This window comes from Oryctolagus cuniculus, chromosome 19 (assembly GCF_964237555.1).
Source record: "Oryctolagus cuniculus chromosome 19, mOryCun1.1, whole genome shotgun sequence".
Classification (NCBI taxonomy): domain Eukaryota; kingdom Metazoa; phylum Chordata; class Mammalia; order Lagomorpha; family Leporidae; genus Oryctolagus; species Oryctolagus cuniculus.
In genome coordinates this window covers 33,434,918-33,456,157 of record NC_091450.1, presented here as the reverse complement: position 1 = coordinate 33,456,157, position 21,240 = coordinate 33,434,918, and the positions used below count along the sequence as shown (strand labels likewise).

Below are 21,240 nucleotides of genomic sequence, written 5' to 3'. Positions count from 1 at the left end.
GTGCGGCTGGGGCCGGGGGCGTCTCGCCGGTTCTGGACAGGGCGCGGGCGCCCCACCCTGGTCTTCGCTTCCTGCTCAGCACGCTGCGGCACGCGCGAACCCCTCCGGCTCCCGGCCTCGCGCCCCGGGGAATGAGCCTCGTGATGGGGGGCGGGCCAGCCCGCGGCCCAGTGGCAGCGCCCGACGCGGGGAGTGGCGGCTGCTTCGGCCAATTAGTTGCGAGCGCGGCGCTGGACTTTCCAAGCCTCCCTCTGGTTGGAGACTAGAGGGAGGGGTGGGGCGCGGCGCTACGATAGGCTGCGGAAGTGTGATTGGCGGGGGCGTAGTCCAATGGGCCCTGAAGGGTGAGCCTAGGGTACCTGCGCTGGGCCAGGCGGGAACCCAGGCGCCCTGGCTGAGGAGACGGGGAGCCGCGCGGCGGCCGACATGTTCCAGGGTGCAGAGAGTGAGGCCGGACGGGCAAGCTCCAGGTGCGGTGCGGGGGAGCGGGCCGGTTAGCCTGGGACCCGCGGGCCGGGGCTGGGTGCGGCCCAGGTGACCTCACTGGCGGCGCGTGGCGCCGCCGCCCTTCCTCCTCTGCACCTTCGTGTCGGGTCCTGTCTGCCTCCAGGCCCGCACGGGGTGAGGGGCGGGGGCGCGGGCCCGGGGAGAGGGCGGCCGCGCTCCCGGTTCCCCGCGCCCCGTGGCTCGCTGCCGCTCCGAGGCGGCTCCGTGGGCCCGGAAGCCCCGCAGAGCGCAGGCCCGCGGGCGGCCGGGGCGCGGGGGTCTTCCCGGCGGGGGCCCGGGTGGCCGAGCCTCGCGGCCCGAGGCGGAGCCTGCGGAGCGCACCCGGCGCCCTGGCCTTGGGGCGGGCAGGGAGCCTTTGTGTCGGGGTGCTGCGGGGAGCGCGCCGCCGCCCTGGTGGGTGCTGAGCCGGAGCTGGCAGCGGGCGCCGGGCCGGCCTCCCCGCGCTGCCGCCGCCTGGCCGAGGGTCGCCGGGGGCCCGGGGGCCGTGCAAGCGCTCCCCTCTAGCGAGCGCGAAGCCGAGCTCTTCCGCGGTGGGGGGAGTGCTGGCTGCCCCCCGCCTGGGTCCCGGCGCTGGCTTTTGTCCCGCGGCGCCCGCCTTGCCCCCCGCCCCTGTTCTCCATTTGGAGCTGTTTTTCTGAACTACGTGGAGGGAAGCCGCGGGAGGAGAAACGCTGGCGAGCACCGCACAACGCCTGAGCTGGCCGCGGCTGGGGTCCTGTGACCACGGTGCTGGGAGCCCGCCGCGGGCCACACTGCCCCATTGTTGGGGCTGTTTTTCATTGAAAGGTCTTTTGACCTCCCTGTTCCTTGTGTCTGAGACCCCGCTGGGGCCGCCTGGCCATTGGCCTCGCTGACCTGGAAGCCGTCGGGGGGGCGGGTGGCCACTGCCCCGGGACCCCAGCCTGAGAGCCCTCCCGCTGCAGCACTGGGTCAGACCCAGCTCTGTTTGCTTTGTGGTTTCACTGCCACACGCCCTTGCCCTGTGGAGACCCCAGACTCACTGGCCTCACCTCCCAGGGCGCCTTGGACTGGGGGAACTCGGTGCTGTCACGCCCGTGGCCCCCAAAACCACCAGGGCACAGCTGTGGCTCTCCAGGGCAGCCTGAAGCTCTGGCCAGAGTGTGGGGATGGGTGCGACAGGTGAGGGGCTTGGCGCTCGGAGAAGAGCGAGATACGGATGGACACGCGTGCCGGCGGGAGCCTCGCGGTCCGACCCAGGTCTCTGCCCGGCGAGGCCCCTCCTGGCTGACATTTGGCTGTTCCTTATTTCTAAAAGACATTTTTTTCTCCAACGGAACTGGTTTTTTTTTTTCCCTAAACCCAGCCCTTCTTCAGGAAATGCCCAGCAGGCAGGTTTGTCACAGGGTCTCCGGCACCAGCTCAGAGGCCGGCCAGTGGGTGCTTGGCTTCTGGGCGTTGCGCGCGGTGCCTGGCACGCTGGCCGCCCTCTGAAGCAGGCGTTGTGCCTCCCAGCGCCAGAACCCGAGAGCTGCGTGGCGGGGGCTGCTCCCTGTCCAGCTCCCGCAAGGCCACAGCACGCTGGCCGAGTCTTGAGCGGTCAGCATTTGTGCGGCTTTCCAGGGAGGTCCAGCCGTGGTCTCGGCGCTGTGGTGTCCACGAGGGGTGGGAGCGACATTTTTTCTGCCTCGGGCCGTGTGGATGTTTATAGCATGATTTGTGGGCCACACCAAATCCACAGACTTCAGCCTGATAGAGACGGATTGGATTTCTCCGCAGGGCCGGGCCAGGCCGAAGTCCCCGGCCCTGGTGGAGGGGTTGCACACAGTCCGCTGCTGGAGGCGTGGGCCGCTCAGCAGGTTAAACCTCAGTGTCAGGGGCCCCTCACCCCTGAAACGCTTTTTTTTTTTTTTTTTTACAAGTGCTTGCCATGTGGCTGTGTCCAGGTCCTCTGGCCTGCGGGTCGCGCCGCAGCCCTGCACGGTGGCCATGTCCAGGCCGGCCCTCTGTAACGTGTTTGCTGTTTGCAGGGCCATGAAGCCCCCAGGAGGAGAATCCAGCAATCTTTTCGGAAGTGCGGAAGAAGCCGTTCCTTCGAGCAGACCTAACAGGATGGCGTCGAATATTTTTGGACCAACTGAAGAACCTCAGCACCTGCCCAAGAGGACCAACCCCCCAGGCACGCGCTTCCTGATCCTCTGCCCGGCCTCTCCCTTTATGTTGGTCCTTCCCCATGTTTTCTGGAACCTTTGCCGGCGGAGTTCTCCCGCAGGGAACGGGAGGTCTTCCTGTTCTCTCTCTCTCGCAGGAAGCTCGAGCACGCTGTGGTGGTGGGGTCCTGGTTGGTGCCGGGTGCTGTCCCAGGTGTCCCTGGGCTCCTGAGATGCCCGACCGTCCGTGCACAGGACCGCATTTAGAAGTTTTCCTTGGAGTGCGTGTTCAGTGGGGCTGAGCCACCACCGAGGAGGCAGGGTCTGGCGCGCAGTTTGAAACGCAGACGCCACTTCCTGGTGCTGGCTGTCGGGGAGGAGCTTGGCGCAAGGTTTTCTCGGCAGGGCGAGCACACAGTGCCGATTGCCTGAGTAGCGCCCGTGTCTGTCCATGAAGGACGTCAAGGTCTGTTCTAGCCTGCAGAGGTTTGGGAGGGGCGGGATCAGGCATGATGCTGGAGACCCCACTTGGGACGCCTCCTCCCATGTTAGGGTCCCCGGGCGCCCCTCCAGTTCCAGCGTTGTGGGGAGGGCGTGTTGTGGGGTTTCCTTGTTTGTTTATTTGAAAGGCAGAGTTCCTGAAAAAGGAGGAGACATCTCTCGTCTGTTGGTTCACTCCCTTAATGGCTGGGCTGGGCCAGGTCTTCCGTGTGGGTAGCAGGGACCCCCAGGTACTGGGTTTCCCAGGCACGTTAGCCAGGACCCTGCCACCACACAGCCGCTCTCCCCAGGCTCATCTCCGGGAGCCCTGGCTGACACTCACGCTGGGGCTACGCAAAGGGCAGGCGCATATTTTCCTCAAGAGGGCGTCCTGTGTCTCCCCAGGTGGGCCCCCGGCACAGGCCCTGTCTGTGGCTCCACAGCACCTCCCGTCCCACTCTGCAGGTGGTACTACTTCTGTCCCGGCCTCGCAGTGTGGGTTAATGCAGTACAGAGTAACTATTTAAAAGTCACTTTTCTTTGTAAGATTATTTATTTGAAAGGCAGAGTTACAGAGAGAAGCAGACACAGATCCTCCGTCTGCTGGTTCACTTCAGGATGGCCACAATGGCGGGAGCCGGGCTGACCTGGAAGCCAGGAGCCTCTTCCTGGTCTCTCACGTTGGTACAGGGGCCTAAGCACTTGGGCCATCCACCACCGACCTCCCCGGCGCACCAGCAGGCAGCTTGATTGGAAGTGGAGCAGCCGGACCCCAAACAGGCGCACACTGAGGACGCTGGTGCTGCAGACCACTGCTTTACCTACTGTGCCGTAGCACTGGCCCCACAATTCATGTTTTAAAAGTAAAAAAGATCGGGGCCGGCACTTGGGCACAATAGGTTAATCCTCTGCCTGCAGCACCGCCATCCCATATGGGCCCCGGTTTGAGTCCCGGCTGCTCCTCTTCTGATCCAGCTCTCTGCTATGGCCTGATAAAGCAGTGGAAGATGGCCCAAGTCCTTGGGCCCCTGCACCTGTGTGGGAGACCCAGAGGAAGCTCCTGGCTCCTGGCTTTGGATCAGCACAGCTCTAGCCACTGCAGCCATTTGGGGAGTAAACCAGTGGATGGGAGACCTCTCTCTCTCCCTCTCATTGTAACTCTGTCACTCAGATAAATAAATAAGATCTTTTTTAAAAAGTGAGAAAGACCAGGAGGCCAGCACCGTGGCACACTAGGTTAATCCTCCGCCTGTGGCACTGGCATCCCTTATGGGCACCAGTTCTAGTCTGGCTGCCCCTCTTCCAGTCCAGCTCTCTGCTGTGGCCTGGGAAGGCAGTGGAGGATGGCCCAAGTGCTTGGGCCCTGTGCCCGCATGGGAAACCAGGAGAAGCACCTGGATCCTGGCTTCGGATTGGTACAGCGCTGGCCATAGTGGCCATTAGGGGAGTGAACCAATGGAAGGAAGACCTTTCTTTCTCTCTCTCTCACTGTCTAACTCTGCCTATCAAACAACAACAAAAAAAAAAAACTTAATTTGTTTGAAAGTGAAGAATCATAGGAGATGGACCGGCACTGTGGTGCAGTGGGTTAACATCCTGGCCTGAAGCGCCGGCATCCCATATGGGTGCTGGTTCGAGACCTGCCTGCTCTATTTCCAATCCAGCTCTCTGCTGTGGCCTGGGAAGGCAGTAGAAGTAGCTCAAGTCCTTGGGCCCTGCACCCACATGGGAGATCTGGAAGAAGCTTTTGGTTCCTGGCTTCGGATTGGCACAGCTCCAGCCGTTGCGGCCAACTGGGGAGTAAACCAGTGGATGGAAGACCTCTCTCTCTCTCTCTCTCTGCCTCTCCTCTCTGTCTCTCTGCTTCTCCTCTCTCTGTGTAACTTTAACTTTCAAATAAATAAATAAGTCTTGTAAAAAAAATTATTATAGGAGAGCTTCAGTCCGCTGATTCACTTCCAAGCAGCTACAGCGGCCTGGGCTGAGCCAGACTGAGGGGCCTCCGTCCTGGTCTCACTTGGGTGGCAGGGCCCAACACTGGGCCACCCTCAGCTGCGTTTCCCAGGCCAGTAGCAGGGAGCTGGTAGAATGGAGCGCACGCTCGCGTGCCCACGTGGGATGCTGGCATCACGGGCACTCTCACCTGCTACACTACAGCAGTTTTTGGAAACTGAAAAGTGCTGGGTGTGTTAAAAGCCTGCCCGCGGCTGTCAGGTTTCCCGCGTAGCCCCTCTGGGACTTGGGCGCCGTGGTGGCTTCTGTCTGGTCATAAATAAGCAGTAACACCCAGCGCCGATTTGTCATGGAAGGAACATTGCATGCTGTAGATGGGTTGTGCCTTTCCCACGTAACCTAGAGTCCGTGAGATGTGTCTTGGTGGTAAGCAGTTCCATTTCTTGAGTGTTTACGCTCCTGGTGCTGCCGCAGTAGCTCCTGGCGTGCCGGGCAGCCCTGAGGGGGGGCGCCCGTTACCCTCCTGCAGATGAGTGGTTCTGTGCACAGGGGCCACGTCTTTGCTCACGGCTGCGCGCTGTCCCTGCCAGGGTTGTGACTGTAATGACGTCACTCTGAGCGAGGGCTCTGTGGGGAGGGTGTTCCCGTGTCTGCTGACTGCTGGCTGGTGCGGGACAGCCGCTGTCCGCTTCTTCACGTGGGCGTCCTAGACACGCGTGTTCGTCGTGGCTTTTCCAGCGCAGGGGTGTCACGTGTGTCTGATTCACTGACTTCCCAAGTTGTGGCTGGAGGTGCAGCCAGAATGAGGTCGGGAGAATGACAAGCAAACGTTATTTTCCAGATTACAGGTTTGCCTTGAGTGGGGCTCGTTAGTGAGCGTGGGACCTCTGTGACCTAAACGTTTGCTGTTTGCTTCTCACCTAAGAACTGTTCTGGGTTTCCGGGCAGGACTTCAGTAGGAGCAGAGGGGGTGTTGGGGTTGAGGAGACTCGGACACGTGCTGCTTGTGCCTCCCCCTGCCGAGGCCCGCGGGTCTGGACACGCGGCCACAGCGGGCACCGCGCCCCGGGTGCAGCAGGTCATCCCACGAGTGGCGGTCTCCGACGTGGAGTGGCGGGGAGGCGGCGGGGCCCGGGCGGCGCGCGGGCACTCAGCGTCCTGTGGCTGTTTCTGCAGGGGGCAAAGGAAGTGGCATCTTCGAGGAGCCGCCCCCTGTGCAGGCTCGGCAGCGCCTGAACCCGCCGGGTGGGAAGACCAGTGACATTTTTGGGTCTCCGGTCACTACCACTTCGCCCTCGGCACATCCGAACAAACCCAAGGTAAGGGCACCTCAGGTGGCAGACGTGAAAAGACAGGCGTGTTGGGAGGAGGAGGACGGTCATGCAGTCGCCCAGGAGGCAGCCCAGCCTCGTGGTGACCCCAGCCCTGGGAGAGCGGCTGCCGTGGCCGAGGGAGGGTGAGATTTAGAAAGCTGATCCTAAGCAGCGGTGTTTGTCCATCGTGGAGCAGCAGGGGCACCTGTCGCACGGGTTTTCCCCTGGCGGTCCTGCCCCTCGGCTCTGTGGGCTTGTGTGCGTGGCTGACACGCAGCCGGTGCCTCTGCAGCCGTAAAGCACTGGGGGGCGGGGTGAGCGCAGCCCCCTCGCGGTGCGTCGCGAGGCCCCTGCAAAGCAGAACACCCAGCACCGCGACTTGGGCAGCAGCGGCTGCGTCTGAGCTCCCTGGGCTGGCCGCGTGGCACGGGCCCAGCGTGGGTGTTTGTGGCACGGCATTTCTGGGATTCCTGTGGCCAGAGCTCAGCAGCCGCAGAGGCTGGGCCCTTGTCGAAGTCCCTGGACGGCGCGTATCCTGGAAAACTTGCAGGGACCCAGGCTGACGTGCAGGAGGAGCGGGACAGCGTCTGGCGCACAGGCAAGACCTCCCCTTGGAAAGAGCCCCGGTCGGGGAGCGGGAGCTCTGAGGGGCAGCAGTGGGGACTCGCGGACACTCGATGAGAAGTTCATAAGCGGGTAGCTCGGGGTTTTGTGAAGAATTCTTTTATTTATTTGAAAGACAAGAGCTACAGAGAGAGGTAGAGACGGAGAGAGAGCTCTTCCATCCACTGGTTCACTCCCCAGATGGCCACAACAGCCAGAGCTAAGCTGATCTGGAGCCAGGAGCTTCTTCCAGGTCTCCCACGTGGGTGCAGGGGCCCAAGGACTTGGGCCATCTTCTACTGCTTTCCCAGGCCATGGCAGAGAGATGCATTGGAAGAGGAGCAGCCGGGGCTTGAACCCATGCCCATACAGGATGCCAGTGCTTCAGGCCAGGGCTTTAACCCGCTGTGCCACGGCGCCGCCCCAGGTAGCTCGTAGAAGCAAGGAGGTGAAGCTGAAGCCTGCAGGGCAACCTGGCCACGTCAGTTTGCAGGGAGCACAGCCAGATTCCTGGTCTTATTGAAGAGGAGCCACAGCCGCAGTGGTAGTGGTCCTTTGTTTGTTTTTTAAGGTTTTATTTATTTATTTATTTGAGAGGCAGAGATACAGAGAGGAGGAGATGCACAGTGAAAGGTCTGCCCTCGGCTGGTCACCCCCCTGATGGCTGCAACAGCCGGGGCTGGGCTGATCAGGAGTCGGGAGCCTCTTCCGGGTCTCCCACGCGGTTGAGGGGCCAAGGACTTGGGCCACCTTCCACTGCCCTCCCCGGCCACAGCAGGGAGCTGGATGGGAAGAACAGGGGCCAGAACATCACCCAGTGCTGCCGCGCTTCGCCATCACCGCCTGTGTGGGACGCCGGCTTCACTTGCTGTGCCAGTGCCAGTGCCGTGGTGGTGGATCTGACTGCAGAAGTGGAGCCCGGCATCGCGGCAGACGAGTGCAGGGGGCCAGGCGGGGGCTACCCAGAGGGGAACTGCTCAGGAGCAGAGGTCACGGAAGCAGCCCTCGGCACGCTTAAGGTGTTTGCTTGCTGACTTCCTGGAGGGCCAAGAATGATTTATTTGAAAGGCGGAGTTAGAGAGAGAAGGAGAAACACAGAGGAGTGATCTTCCATCCGTTGCTTCATTCTCCAAATGGCTGCATCGGCCAGGGCTAGGCTGGGCCCACGTCAGGAGCCAGGAGCTTCATCCAGGTCTCCCACGTGACTGCGGGGTCCCAAGCACTTGGGCCATCTTCCTCTGCCTTGCCAGGTGCATTAGCAGGGAGCTGGACCAGAAGTGGAGCAGCCGGGACTTTAGCCAATGCCTGTGCGGGATGCCGGCACCACGAGTAGCAGCTTAACCCCGGAGCAGCAAAGCCGGGCGAGTAGGGGGCTCCCGACCCAGCGCTCCGCCCCCACAGCGGTGCTGCTGCGCACCCTCCCCACGGGCAGCTTCGTGAGGCGCTTGGGGAAGCATGGCGTCCTCCTCGCTCCTTGGTGTCTGCCAAGGGCACCGTTTTCCTTGTTAGTGATGGAAAGAGCTTTCGCTGAGGCCGGCACCGTGGCATAGCGAGTAAAGCCACCGCCTGCAGTGCCGGCATCCCATATGGGCATTGGTTCATGTCCCTGCTGCTGTGGCCTGGGAAAGCAGTGGAGGATGGTCCAAGTGCTTGGGCCCTGCACCTGCGGAGGAGACCTAGAGGAAGCTCCTGGCTCCTGGTTTCGGATCAGCGCAGCCCTGGCCTTTGCGGCCATCTGGGGAGTGAACCAGCGGATGGAGACCTCTCTCTCTCTCTCTCTCTCTGCCTCTACCTCTCTGTAACTCTGCCTTTCAAATAAATAAATAAATCTTTCAAAAAGACAAAGAGAAAAGCCTGCATTGGTGTTACGTGATTTCCCAGGCCCCCCCACTTTTAAGCATAGATGCAGAGAATCTATATTTGCTTTTTATTGTTTAATTTGGTTTGAAAGAGACATAGATCTTCCACTGGCTGGCTCACCCCCTAAATGCCTGCAGTGGCCAGGGCTGGGTGAGGCCAAACCCAGGACGCTGAAAGTCAGGTCTCCCACATACCTGAACCCTCACTGCTGCCTCCCAGGGTATGGAGAAAGCTGGAGTCGGAAAGGGGCGGAGCCCGGCCTGGGAGCCCAGCGTGGGACACAGGCATCCCAAGCATTGTCTTCATTGCTCCAAATGCCCATCCTGGGGTGATTTTTTTTCAATATTTATTTGAAAGTTGGAGAGACAGCTCTCTGTCTACTGGGTCACTCCCCAAATGCCCACAACAGCCCAGGTTGGGCCAGGCCAACGCCAGGGTCTCGGAGCGTATTCCTGGTCTCCCATGTGGGTGCAGGGCCCAAGCATTGGGCCATCCTCCACTGCTTTTCCAGGCACATCAGCAGGGGGCTGGACTGGATGTGAGCTGCCAGGTCTCAAACCGGCGCCCATTTGTGACGCCAGCGACGCAGGCAGAGGCCTGAGCTGCTGTGCCACGGTGCCAGCCCTGAAATTTTGTTTTTAATTCTTCCTTTTCCATGACCTTGTTTAAGTCCCCTGGCAATTATTAACAATATTTTTAACCTATTTATTCTCTTTCTGCCCTTTTTTGTGGTCAAAAGTAGGGTGTCTCCCTGAAGCATAAAATCTTAACCGTTTCTGAAGTGAATTCGTGCCTGGAAAAATGACTGCACTTCTGTGCTCAGCTCCCGGAAGTGGGACCCTGAGGACAGACGGTGGGCGACGGGGCACAGACCAGGGCTGGCCCAGCAGGGGCCCGGTCTGTCCTGGGCTGGCATCTCTGCTGTGACATATTTCCTCCTAGTTTAGTCCGTGGCTCCAGGCGCAGGTCTCCAGGTTGGCGCCAGGCTGCTGCCTGAGTTGCCTAAACAGAGTGTCTTGTTTTGTAAGAAGACAGTGGAGGGCTGGCGCTGTGGCACGGAGGATGTAGCCTCCGCCTGCAGGGCCGGCATCGCATGAGGGCGCCAGCCTGCCCAACAGCAGTGTGAGGACGGCACAGGCAGACAGTGCTGCTTCCGCAGAGGAGCCCTGGTCCTCGGGGAGAGCAGCCTGTCAGCAGGCGACACGGGCAGGAAGTGGCCTGTGCCCCGCGGGACAGAGGACAGCCCAAGAGGACACGGGGCGTGGGGTGCTCATGGGAGAGGACAGCCAGCACTAAGGGGACACGGGGCGTGGGGTGCTCATGGGAGGAGAGACCAGGAGAGAGGACAGCCCAGCACTAAGGGGACACGGGGCGTGGGGTGCTCATGGGAGAGGGCAGCCAGCCCAGCACTAAGGGGACACGGCGTGGGGTACTCATAGGAGAGGACAGCCCAGCACTAAGGGGAGCATGTGGTGCAGATCCTTAAGGTCTTGGGTTTCGCAGTGGTTTTTTTTTTGTTTTTTTGGTTTTTTTTTTGTTTGTTTTTTTGACAGGCAGAGTGGACAGTGAGAGAGAGAGAGACAGAGAGAAAGGTCTTCCTTTGCCGTTGGTTCACCCTCCAATGGCCGCCGCGGCCCGCGCGCTGTGGCCGGCGCACCGCGCTGATCCGATGGCAGGAGCCAGGAGCCAGGTGCTTTTCCTGGTCTCCCACGGGGTGCAGGGCCCAAGCACCTGGGCCATCCTCCACTGCACTCCCTGGCCACAGCAGAGAGCTGGCCTGGAAGAGGGGTAACCGGGACAGAATCCGGCGCCCCAACCAGGACTAGAACCCGGTGTGCCGGCACCGCTAGGCGGAGGATTAGCCTAGTGAGCCGCGGCGCCGGCCTCGCAGTGGTTTCTTAAATGAGACACAATCCAGGCGAGAAAACTGAAAAATGGGTTTATTAAAGTTAAACACGTGAGGACAGGCACTTGCCTAGCAGTGAGACTGCCTGAGGCCCTCGGGTCGGGCTGGAGTCCAGGCTCAGAGCCCAGCTGTCGGCGTGAAGCAGCGCTGTGTCCACTCTGGGCCTCTCAAGTGACAACACATTTAAAAAGGCCTCAAAGGACGCTTGAGAGTGGAAGTTCAGCCCGAGAGGGAGAAGAGGTTGGTAAGTCGCGTATCTGATGGGGCTTCCTCTCCGGGACGTACAGAGAGCTCTCAGAGTTCAGTAGTCACGCCATGATCTCGACGGGATCCAGAAACGGCCCGGGGGCCTGGCAGCCTTGAGAGCGGTGCCCAGGTGACCGGACAGCGTGGGATGAGGCTCGGCTCCTCGGAGCACCTGGGAGATGCAGGGCGGAGGCGGCCCTGGGATGCACGTCACACCCACGAGGCTGGTGGTGACACAGAATCCGGGTGGACAAGCGCCAGCGGGAGGAGGGTGGCTCCTGGCTGTGCAGGCGGCTGGTGCTGCCTGAGGAGGCAGTCGCCCTGTGTCGGGTTGGGAGGCTGACTCAGCCTGCACGCTTGTTTGCACGGTAGCAGCAGAGTGACAAGTCAGAGACAGACTCATCTGCTGGGTCACTCCCAAAAGTCAGAGGCAGACTCATCTGCTGGGTCACTCCCAAAAGTCAGAGGCAGACTCATCTGCTGGGTCACTCCCAAAGGGCCACGACACCCGGGTCTGGGCCAGGCCGAAGCCAGGGGCCGGGAACTCCATCCAAGTCTCCCACCTGGGCACAGCAGCCCAACTGCTCGGGCCGTCCTCCACAGCTTTCCCAGGCATGTTAACAGGGAGCTGGATCAGAGGTGGAGCGGCTAAGACTCAGATCTGCCCTGTGATGTTTATGCTGGTGTCTGGAAGTGGCCGTGTTCTCTGACCGTGGTGGGCCGTGTTCTCTGACCATGGTGGGGCCTGTGTTCTCTGACCTTGGTGGGTGGGCCGTGTTGTCTGACTGTGGTGGGGCCTGTGTTCTCTGACTGTGGTGGGCCATGTTCTCTGACCGTGGTGGGCCGTGTTCTCTGACCATGGTGGGGCCTGTGTTCTCTGACCATGGTGGGGCCTGTGTTCTCTGACCATGGTGGGTGGGCCGTGTTGTCTGACTGTGGTGGGGCCTGTGTTCTCTGACTGTGGTGGGCCATGTTCTCTGACCGTGGTGGGCCGTGTTCTCTGACCATGGTGGGGCCTGTGTTCTCTGACCATGGTGGGTGGGCCGTGTTGTCTGACCGTGGTGGGGCCTGTGTTCTCTGACCGTGGTAAGAATCTCACAGGTGGAGGGAGCACTGCGCCCTGGTTTCACTGCGTCTGGATCTGGCTGGCCCCATCCTGACCGCTGCCTGACGCCACCTTTCCTTCTTGCAGGACCACATCCTCCTCCGAGAAGGAGAAGACCCGAGCCTGGACCCGAGAGGTGAGCTCTGGCCCTTTGTCCGCACGGCTCCCTGTGATGGAGTCGCTGGCGGCCCTGGGGAATGAGGGGAGCGTCCCCCAGCCCCTTACGGGCGAGGCTGGGGCTGGTACGAAGCACTGGGTCTTCTTTCTTGTCACCGCGAGTGTCCCGGGGACCCGGGTTGTCCGGAAGGCGATCTGAGCAGTGGAGGGCAGGGAGGGACCTGCGGACAAGGATGGAGCTGGCAGGGCCAGGGGACAGCGGGCAGGCAGGAAGACAGGGCATGCGCAGGCACCCTGGGCTGGGCCACGGTCAGACGCCCAGTCACCCCGTGGTTCTCTGACTCTGGGCACCTCGGCTGGTGACCAAGACACGTGAAGGTCCCTCCTTCCCAACATTGGGGAGGCAGTGACGGCCACCCTTTGACCTCCAGGCCTCTCCCTTCCTGCTCTGGAGCCCTGACGCGCACACCTGAGGCAGGAGGTGGAGAGAACCAGGAGGAAGTACAGGATGTTGAAGAAGGAGCCCGGGGCCGGCGCTGAGGCACAGCGGGTTAATCCTCCACCGGCAGCGCCGGCAGCCCATGTGGGCGCCGGTCATTCTCAGCTGCTCCTCTTCCCATCCAGCTCTCTGCTGTGGCCTGGGAAAGCAGTGGAAGATGGCCGAGTGCTTGGGCCCCTGTGGGAGACCCGGAAGAAGCTCCTGGCTCCCGGCTTCGGATCGGCGCAGCTCCGGCCGTTGCAGCCATTTGGGGAGTGAACCAGTGGATGGAAGACCTCTGTCTCTGTCTCTCTCTCTCTCACTGTCTGTAACTCTACCTCTCAAGTAAATCTTAAAGAGAGAGAGAAGAGGGGAGGGGAGGGGAGAGAAGAGGACAAAGAGCCCCAGCGTGATGCTCATTCGGGCTGCAGTGCCAGTCGCAGAGTTGTCCTTGTACAGAATAAGAACCTGGGTTCCAAGATTTATTTATTTATTTGAAAGAGTTAGACCTTCCATCTGCTGGTTCATTCCCAAACGGCCAGGGCGGCCAGGGCTGGGCCAGGCTGAAGCCAGGATCTTCTTCCGAGTCTCCATGTAGATGGCAGGGCCCAAGGCCATGAGCAGGCAGCTGTGTTGGAAGTGGAGCAGCCGGGCCTTGAACAGGTGCCCACATGGGATGCCGGCTCTGCAGGCGGTGGCTTTATCCGCTGTGCCGCAGCCGTGGCCCCCGGGCCGTTCCTTGCTGGTGGGATGATGGGCTTCCTCCGACCGTGCCGTGCTGACTTTGTCCCACAGCCGCAGCGGGAACCCCGTCCAGGGACGCGCCGCTGGACGAGAAAGGCCGCTCCCGAGAAGCTAACCATGCCAAGGAGCCCGAGCCCGCACCCCAGGTCGACAGCCACGAGCCCCGGCTGGGGCCGCGGCCTCGCTCCCACAACAAGGTCCTGAACCCGCCAGGAGGCAAATCCAGCATCTCCTTCTACTGAGAGAAGCCCCTGCTCCCCTGTAGCGAGGCGGGAAACTCCAGAGCCAGGGTATCACACGTGGTCACTTCTTTCAGCCCAGATGCGCGGGGTGGGGTGCAGGTCTGTCGGGGACGTGAGGCTGGCTGCTCAGGGGCTCGCTGCCCAGGACCAGGGCAGCTGGCTGAGGCCGGCTTCCTGATGGGACTTCGGGGAGTGACAGGACGGCCTGGCCAGCCCCCGGGGTGAGACGCCCACCCTAGGTCCTGCTGCCCCGGGGACTGACAGGACAGCAGGACGGCCTGGCCAGCTCCCGGGGTGAGACGCCCACCCTAGGTCCCGCTGCCCCGTTCCTGCTAGCCGGGTGGTTCCCACTCCGGAGGCGCCCGTGGCTGGGTTCCTGCGTCCCCTCCTCGTCCCTCGCCACGCGCTGTCCTGCAGCTGCTCCTGATACATCTTGATTGGGTTTCCTCGGCAGCTTCCAGCAAAGACCAGACACCGTCCTCTGTCTGCGTCTCCTGGAGGCCCTCGCTCCCCGATCCTCTGAGCACGGCCGGCTTCCCCGCGGGGCTGGTCGTGTTCCCTGCCCTGAGTCGTTCCTGCTTTTCTCTGGTCAGCCTTAGGTCTAGGCCTTCATTCTTCACCAGGGACGTGAACCGCTCCCTCCCTCACAAGCCAGGGCGCTTCCTCCAAGGCCCGTGGCTGCCACCGCCAGCTCCCGGAGTGTCTCCTGCCGTTGGGTGGTGGGAAGGAGGGGCTTGAGGACCTGGGCTCTCGGGGTGGCTTCCTCGCCGTCTGAGAATGTCCTAAAGTGAGGCCACACCTGGGGACCGCGGCCCAGCCTGTCTGCAGCACCTCTCAGTCGGTCCCTCAGCTTCCCCAGAGCAGGAGGAGCCGCGTGGGCAGCCCTCGTGGATCTGTGCAGGAAACCGGGGTCAGGTGTTTGCCAGCAGAGGTGCCGGGCCGGCCTGAGTCCCTCCCGGTCGGCCCGGAGGGCTGGGCGGTGTTCCTGCACAGCTGACACCAGGCCTAGAGAACTAATTCATGATTAGGCTTCGGCAAAGCCGCGGCCGTGCTCACCACACTCCCTGCACCCTGGCTGCTCAAGTGCCTGAGCCCAGGTTCCACTTCCTGTTCCTGGCACACCAAGGGGCCTGCACAGGCGTTGCCAACCAAAGACCATTTCCTCCTTTTGGTGCCCCAAGACTTTAGAGCCAAGACGCACGTAGCCCTCAGCCTAGAAGAGCTGCAGGAGGCTGGGTTCAGTCATCTCTAAGAGCCTTGTGGGGCCGGGGAGGGCATTTAAATGGTGCTGAACTAGAAGCCCAAACACACTGGCTGGCTGGCTTACAGGGAACAGCCTGATGGTGGGGATGAAGTGTTGTTTGTAACAAATTCCAAATGGATGCCCCCGCTCTCAGGCAGGGCACGGATTCGCCCGGGGGAAGCTGAGGTTTTGGGGGAGGGGGAGGGGTCTAGGAGCCGCAGCCGTGGAAGATGTCTCAGCTGGCACTGCCTGTACTTGGAAGTGGAATGACCGTTAGCATCCTCTGCTCGACGTCTGAGCTGCGTTACACTAGTCTGTATTCTTATTAAGCCTTAAAACTTTTTAAGTGCATTTGGTGCCAACATTTTTTAGAGCTGTATCAAAACAACAAAAAACCTGTACTTAACATCGCAGTGTAATTTTGATAGGAACACTTTGTTATTTTTACAAGGCAGGATTGGGTGTAGCCGTGGGATTAAACTTAGCAGTCACGTGCCTGGTCTGCCTGCGTTCTGTGTCTGTCCCCAGAGCCAGCCTGAGCCGCCCGGCTCCCTTGCTGCTAAACGCCGCCGCCTTTTCTTCTGGTTTCTGTAGTCTTTGGCGTTGAGCCAGAATATGCCCTGGTTTTTTCAAAGCTTTGAGTAGAGTGAGTGGGGGATATGCCAGTTTTTGTTTTCTGTTTCTGTCACTTGAATGATTCCTTGTTCTCTTGGACCACTTGTCCTATAGAGCCACAGATGACTTGGCCTGGAGAGCCCAGTGAGGAGCCGTGTAGCAGGCAAGCACAGGCCGCTTCCGGTGGCGGCCGGTGTCTCACACCGTGTGCACCTCCAGACGGCACTCAGGGTGCTGAGACCGCACAGCTGAGAGTCCATCCCGTCCCCAGGGGACTCCGAGACGGTCTGACTGCTGGGTTCAGCCTCAGATGGAGAACAGGGTGCAGGTGTGGTGCTGCGGCGTATCAGGTAAAGCCACCACCTGCAGCACCAGCGGCCTGTAGGCACAGGTTAATGTCCGGCTGCTCCACTTCCAGTCCACTCCCTGCTAATGACTGGGGAAAAGCAGCGGAAGATGACCCAAGCGTTTGGGCCCCTGCACCCATGTGAGAGACCTGGATGAAGCTCCTGGCTCCTGGCTTTGCACTGGCCCGGCCCTGACCATTACAGCCATTCTTCCGTTGCTACTACGGCCAGCACTGTGCCGATCAGAAGCCAGAAGCCAGGTGCTTCTCCTGGTCTCCCATGGGGTGCAGGGCCCAAGTACTTGGGCCATCCTCCACTGCACTCCTGGGCCACAGCAGAGAGTTGGCCTGGAAGAGGGGCAACCGAGACACAATCCGGCACCCCAACCGGGACTAGAACCCGGGGTGCCGGCACCACAGGCGGAGGATTAGCCAAATGCGCCATGGCGCCAGCCATAAATAAATCTAAAAAAAAAAAAAAGAAAAACCAAGGCTTGAGAGAAGTGAGGACGAGCCTCGGAAGGAGGAACAACACGGCGCACGTGTTGGCGTGTAAACATGTTCCCAGAGCTGGGCCAGACCAGCGTGGGGCAGCTGCCGAGGCTCAGGCACGGGTACGAGGACCACAGCGCTCCCCCTGTGGTGAGCCGCTGCAGGGTTGCCTTGCCCGCACACGCTGGCTCTTCTGACGACAGAGCTTGCTCCTTTAGCTCTGTGACGGCGAGACTGGTCCCAGGACACATGCACACACCCTGCCCCCGGGACCAGGTGCCTACAGGAAATGACGAAATTGCATAAAAGCGTATGCACACAACCCCCCTTAAGTCACCCCCTGAACCACCTACCCACCAAAGCATGGGCGCAGACCATGGGAGCTGGACGCGAGTGCCCAGCCAGTGCAGGCCCTGGTTCCTTTCCCACAATGAACGACTTTGCAAGGTGGGGGGAGACCATGGGGTTGGGGGAGGCTGGTCAGGAAGTTAGAATTAGCCCATATGGGCCTGAAGGAAGGCCATGGGCTGGCATTATGGTCTAACTGCTGCCTGTGACCACTGCACCCCATTGGTGACAGCTCCTGTCCTGCCTGCTTCTCTGATCCAGCTCCCTGCTGGCAGTCCCAGGTGTTTGGGCCCCTGCATTCATGGGGGAGACCCAGATGGAGCTCCTGGCTTCGGACAGGCCCAACCCTGGCCACTGAGCCATCTGGGGAGTGACCACAAATGAAGATCTCTGTCTTTTTCAAGTAGATCGATCATAGAGTAACAGCCTTGGGGCCGGTGCTGTGGTGCAGCAGGTTAACGCCCTGGCTTGAAGCGCTGGATCGAGTCCCGGCTGCTCCACTTCCGATCCAGCTCCCTGCTGTGGCCTGGGAAAGCAGTAGAAGATGACCCAAGTCCTTGGGTCCCTGCACCCATGTGGGAAACCTGAGGAGGCTCCTGGCTCCTGGCTTCGGATTGGCGCAGCTCTGGCCGTGGCAGCCAACTAGGGAGTGAAGCATCAGATGGAAGACCTCTCTCTACCTCTCCTCTCTGTGTAAATCTTTTAAATACATACATACATACATAAAACTAACAGCCTTGGAAGCCCTATATTTTACACTACAAAGTCCTGCCCACACTTCTAGCGCTGCAGGTGGTCCCGGCTTTGGGGGTGGGGAGGCTACCTTGCCTGGTACCACTAGGTATGAAACCTTAGGAGTTTCATCTGATTCACACTCAGCCAGTCCTTTGTGGAGGAACACAGACCCAAGTCCAGCGGTGAACTAGGGGCTCTGGGGTCCTGTGGGAGAGGTCCCCACGCCATTGGCCCTTGCTCCTGTCTCGCGTCTGAACTCTTGCATGAAGAGCCTGTCCCATCCAGCTCCACTAAGCAAGCCCATCTGGTCTACCTGCCCATCTGGTCTACCTGCCCCTCTGGTCCACCTGCCCATCTGGTCCACCTGCCCCTCTGGTCTACCTGCCCCTCTGGTCCACCTGCCCCTGGTCCACTTGCCCCTCTGGTCCACCTGCCCCTCTGGTCCACCTGCCCCTCTGGTCTACCTGCCCCTCTGGTCCACCTGCCCCTCTGGTCCACCTGCCCCTCTGGTCCACCTGCCCCTCTGGTCTACCTGCCCATCTGGTCTACTTGCCCCTCTGGTCCACCTGCCCCTCTGGTCTACCTGCCCATCTGGTCCACCTGCCCCTCTGGTCTACTTGCCCCTCTGGTCTACCTGCCCATCTGGTCTACCTGCCCCTCTGCTGCTGGGGACGAGGCCCCGCGTCGCGGCTCTGCAGAAGCAGCCTTTTCCCAAGCGTCTTCCGTCCACAGTTGCAACCGTGGGTGCGGGGCCCGAGGCAGAGGGCTGGCTGTCCGTGCTGCCCGTTAGCTGGACAGTAGTCTCTGAGCACACCGTCACCACCCTTGGACATGGTCTCTGGACCACCCGGGTCTCGGGTGTGGTGTACAAGGGTGCTGTCTGAAGGTGCTGCTGAAATTCATGCCACGGGGCTGGGGCTGGCGCTGTGGCATCGGCATCCCATGTGGGCACAGGTTCAAGTCCCGAATGCTGCTCTTCTGATCCAGCTCTCTGCTGTGGCCTGGGAAAGCAGAAGATGGCCCAGGTCCTTGGGCCCTGCACCTGCGTGGGAGGCCCGGAAGAAACTCCAGGCTCCTGGCTCTGGATCGGCACAGCCCCGACTGTTGCAGCTCTTCGGCGAGTGAATCAGAGGATGGGAGACTCTCTCTCTCTCTCTCTCTCTCTCTCTCTCTCTCTCTCTCTCTATCCCTCCGTAACTCCATCTTTCAAATAATAAATTTATTTCAAATTAATAAATAAATCTTTTTTTTTAAACTAAAGCTATGGAGGGTCTGTGGCCATCTCTAATTTTAGGGCCTTATGATGAGACGCAAAGTGTCACCATGCCTTCAAACCTGAAAGGAAGGCTCTTCCCGGTGAGAGCCAGGAGCACCCTTCAGTGAGCAGGAATTATCCGGCACGTGGCCTTTTGTGGGATTTTGCTTTGGGACCAGAAATGGTGCAGTAGAGGTAAAGATGCTGCCTGCGACACTGGCATCCCATATGGGCGCGAGTTCTAGTCCCGGCTGCTCCACTTCCGATCCAGCTCCCTGCTAATGCACCCGGGAAAGCAGTAGAAGATGGCCCAAGTGCTGGGGCCCCTGCGCCCACGTGGGAGACCTGGAAGAAGCTCCTGGCTCCTGGCTTCCGACCAGACCAGCTGTGGTCATTGTGCCCATTTGGGGAGTGAACCAGCAGATGGGAGAGCTCTCTGTCTCTTTAAAGTATTTAAAAACTTGCTGTAATTAGTTTTAAGGAGGCGTTCTGCCCCAATCCTGTCAGTGATAAAAGTTCCCATGGTGGCAGCAGGGGCTGAGAAACCGCTGCAAACAGGGGCTCCCTGTGGGCTCGGTCAGCCTCCCCACTGACCGCTCAGCTGCCTGCCGGTGCTGTCACACCTCCGTGGAGCAGCTCACCCTCCTGAGAGGTTGTGCAGACTTGGAGAGGGGGAAGGATCAGAGCGCAGGCCGCGCCCAGGCCGCCTGACGCGGGACTTCAGCCCGGGGCGCGCAGAGCCCAGGCCGCCTGACGCGGGACTTCAGCCCGGGGCGCGCAGAGCCCAGGCCGCCAGACGCGGGGCGCGCAGAGCCCAGGCCGCCTGACGCGGGACTTCAGCCCGGGGCGCGCAGAGCCCAGGCCGCCTGACGCGGGACTTCAGCCCGGGGCGCGCAGAGCCCAGGCCGCCAGACGCGGGACTTCAGCCCGGGGCGCGCAGAGCCCAGGCCGCCAGACGCGGGGCGCGCAGAGCCCAGGCCGCCTGACGCGGGACTTCAGCCCGGGGCGCGCAGAGCCCAGGCCGCCTGACGCGGGACTTCAGCCCGGGGCGCGCAGAGCCCAGGCCGCCAGACGCGGGACTTCAGCCCGGGGCGCGCAGAGCCCAGGCCGCCTGAACGCGGGACTTCAACCCGGGGCGCGCAGAGCCCAGGCCGCCTGACGCGGGACTTCAGCCCGGGGCGCGCAGAGCCCAGGCCGCCTGAACGCGGGACTTCAACCCGGGGCGCGCAGAGCCCAGGCCGCCTGACGCGGGACTTCAGCCCGGGGCGCGCAGAGCCCAGGCCGCCTGACGCGGGACTTCAGCCCGGGGCGCGCAGAGCCCAGGCCGCCAGACGCGGGACTTCAGCCCGGGGCGCGCAGAGCCCAGGCCGCCAGACGCGGGACTTCAACCCGGGGCGCGCAGAGCCCAGGCCGCCTGACGCGGGGCGCGCAGAGCCCAGGCCGCCTGACGCGGGACTTCAGCCCGGGGCGCGCAGAGCCCAGGCCGCCTGACGCGGGACTTCAGCCCGGGGCGCGCAGCCCGCTGGGTGACGGGGAGGGATCGGCTCCAGGGCGGCCGTGGTGCAGGTCAGGATGAGAGGCTCGGGGCCGACTCTAAGCCGTCCCTAATGTAAGTGAAGTCCTGGGTTCACAACGTCTGGGTGTGTGGTCACACACAGGCCTCCAGGGGCTGACTGCGGGCCGCGCCCCGAAGGCTGCAGGTACCAGATTTAGATTAAAAAAGGAGAGAACTGAAAACCTAAGAGATGCGCACCTATCAAGGCAGGGCTCAGGACGCCACCGCCGGCCGCGCCAGCGTCCCTGTCCTGGCGGCTCCACCTCCAGCCCGTGCCTGGGAAAGCACAGAGGACGGGGCGACGGATAAAGCCTTCAGCCTAGCCCAGCCCTGGGGGCAGGGAACGGGGGCTGGAAGGCCTCCCTCTCGGTCTCCAAGTCTTTCAAATAATCTTTTGAAAAAATTTTTAAAAATGGTTGATGAAAAAACTTCTTGCATAAAAGGCACTTTCAGACAAAGATCTCCCATCAGCTGGTTCATCCCCCAGCGGCCGGCCGAAGCCAGGAGCCCCAGCCGGGTCCCGGGCGCACCGGCAGGGGCTGGCTCCGCGACCCCCGCGACCCCGCGGGCTGGGCTGGACGCGCCTCGACGCCCGCCCCTCCCGGGCACGGAGTCCCTGCTTTTAACAGACGCGTCTCGACCCCGTTTCCGACAGTTTTGAACGAGATCAGAGAAACAAAAAGCGGATACTTGGAAACCCACTAGGTGGCCTCGACACGTGCCCACGGCCGACAAGAGCCGCGCCGGGGTCGGCCCGGGGTGCGGGCCGCAGGCCGCTTCCCGGGCGAGCGGAGGGCGCGGTCACCCGGGAGCCCCCGACCCGCTACGGCCTGGAAGCCGCCGTCCGCGCGCACCGCCCGGCGCGGCCGCAAACCGCCCTTCCGGCTCCGGTGCGCTTCCGGCGCGGAGCCCGCTTCCGCTGACGTCACGGCGCTGCGACCCCCGGCGGCGCGGCGGGGGCGGGACTTCCGGCGGCTGAGTGACGGGCG

The 21,240-nt window shown here is 61.7% G+C and overlaps 1 protein-coding gene across 1 annotated transcript; it reads left to right on the top strand.

Moving 5' to 3' along the window:
• Positions 1-311: 311 nt before the first annotated feature.
• Positions 312-15,400, top strand: JPT2 (Jupiter microtubule associated homolog 2). Its single transcript, XM_051830344.2, has 5 exons — positions 312-470; positions 2,496-2,644; positions 6,225-6,367; positions 12,169-12,217; positions 13,472-15,400. The coding sequence occupies exons 1-5, from the start codon at positions 427-429 to the stop codon at positions 13,660-13,662; spliced, it is 576 nt and encodes a 191-aa protein (XP_051686304.1). The 5' UTR covers positions 312-426; the 3' UTR covers positions 13,663-15,400.
• The last annotated feature ends 5,840 nt before the right edge of the window (positions 15,401-21,240 follow it).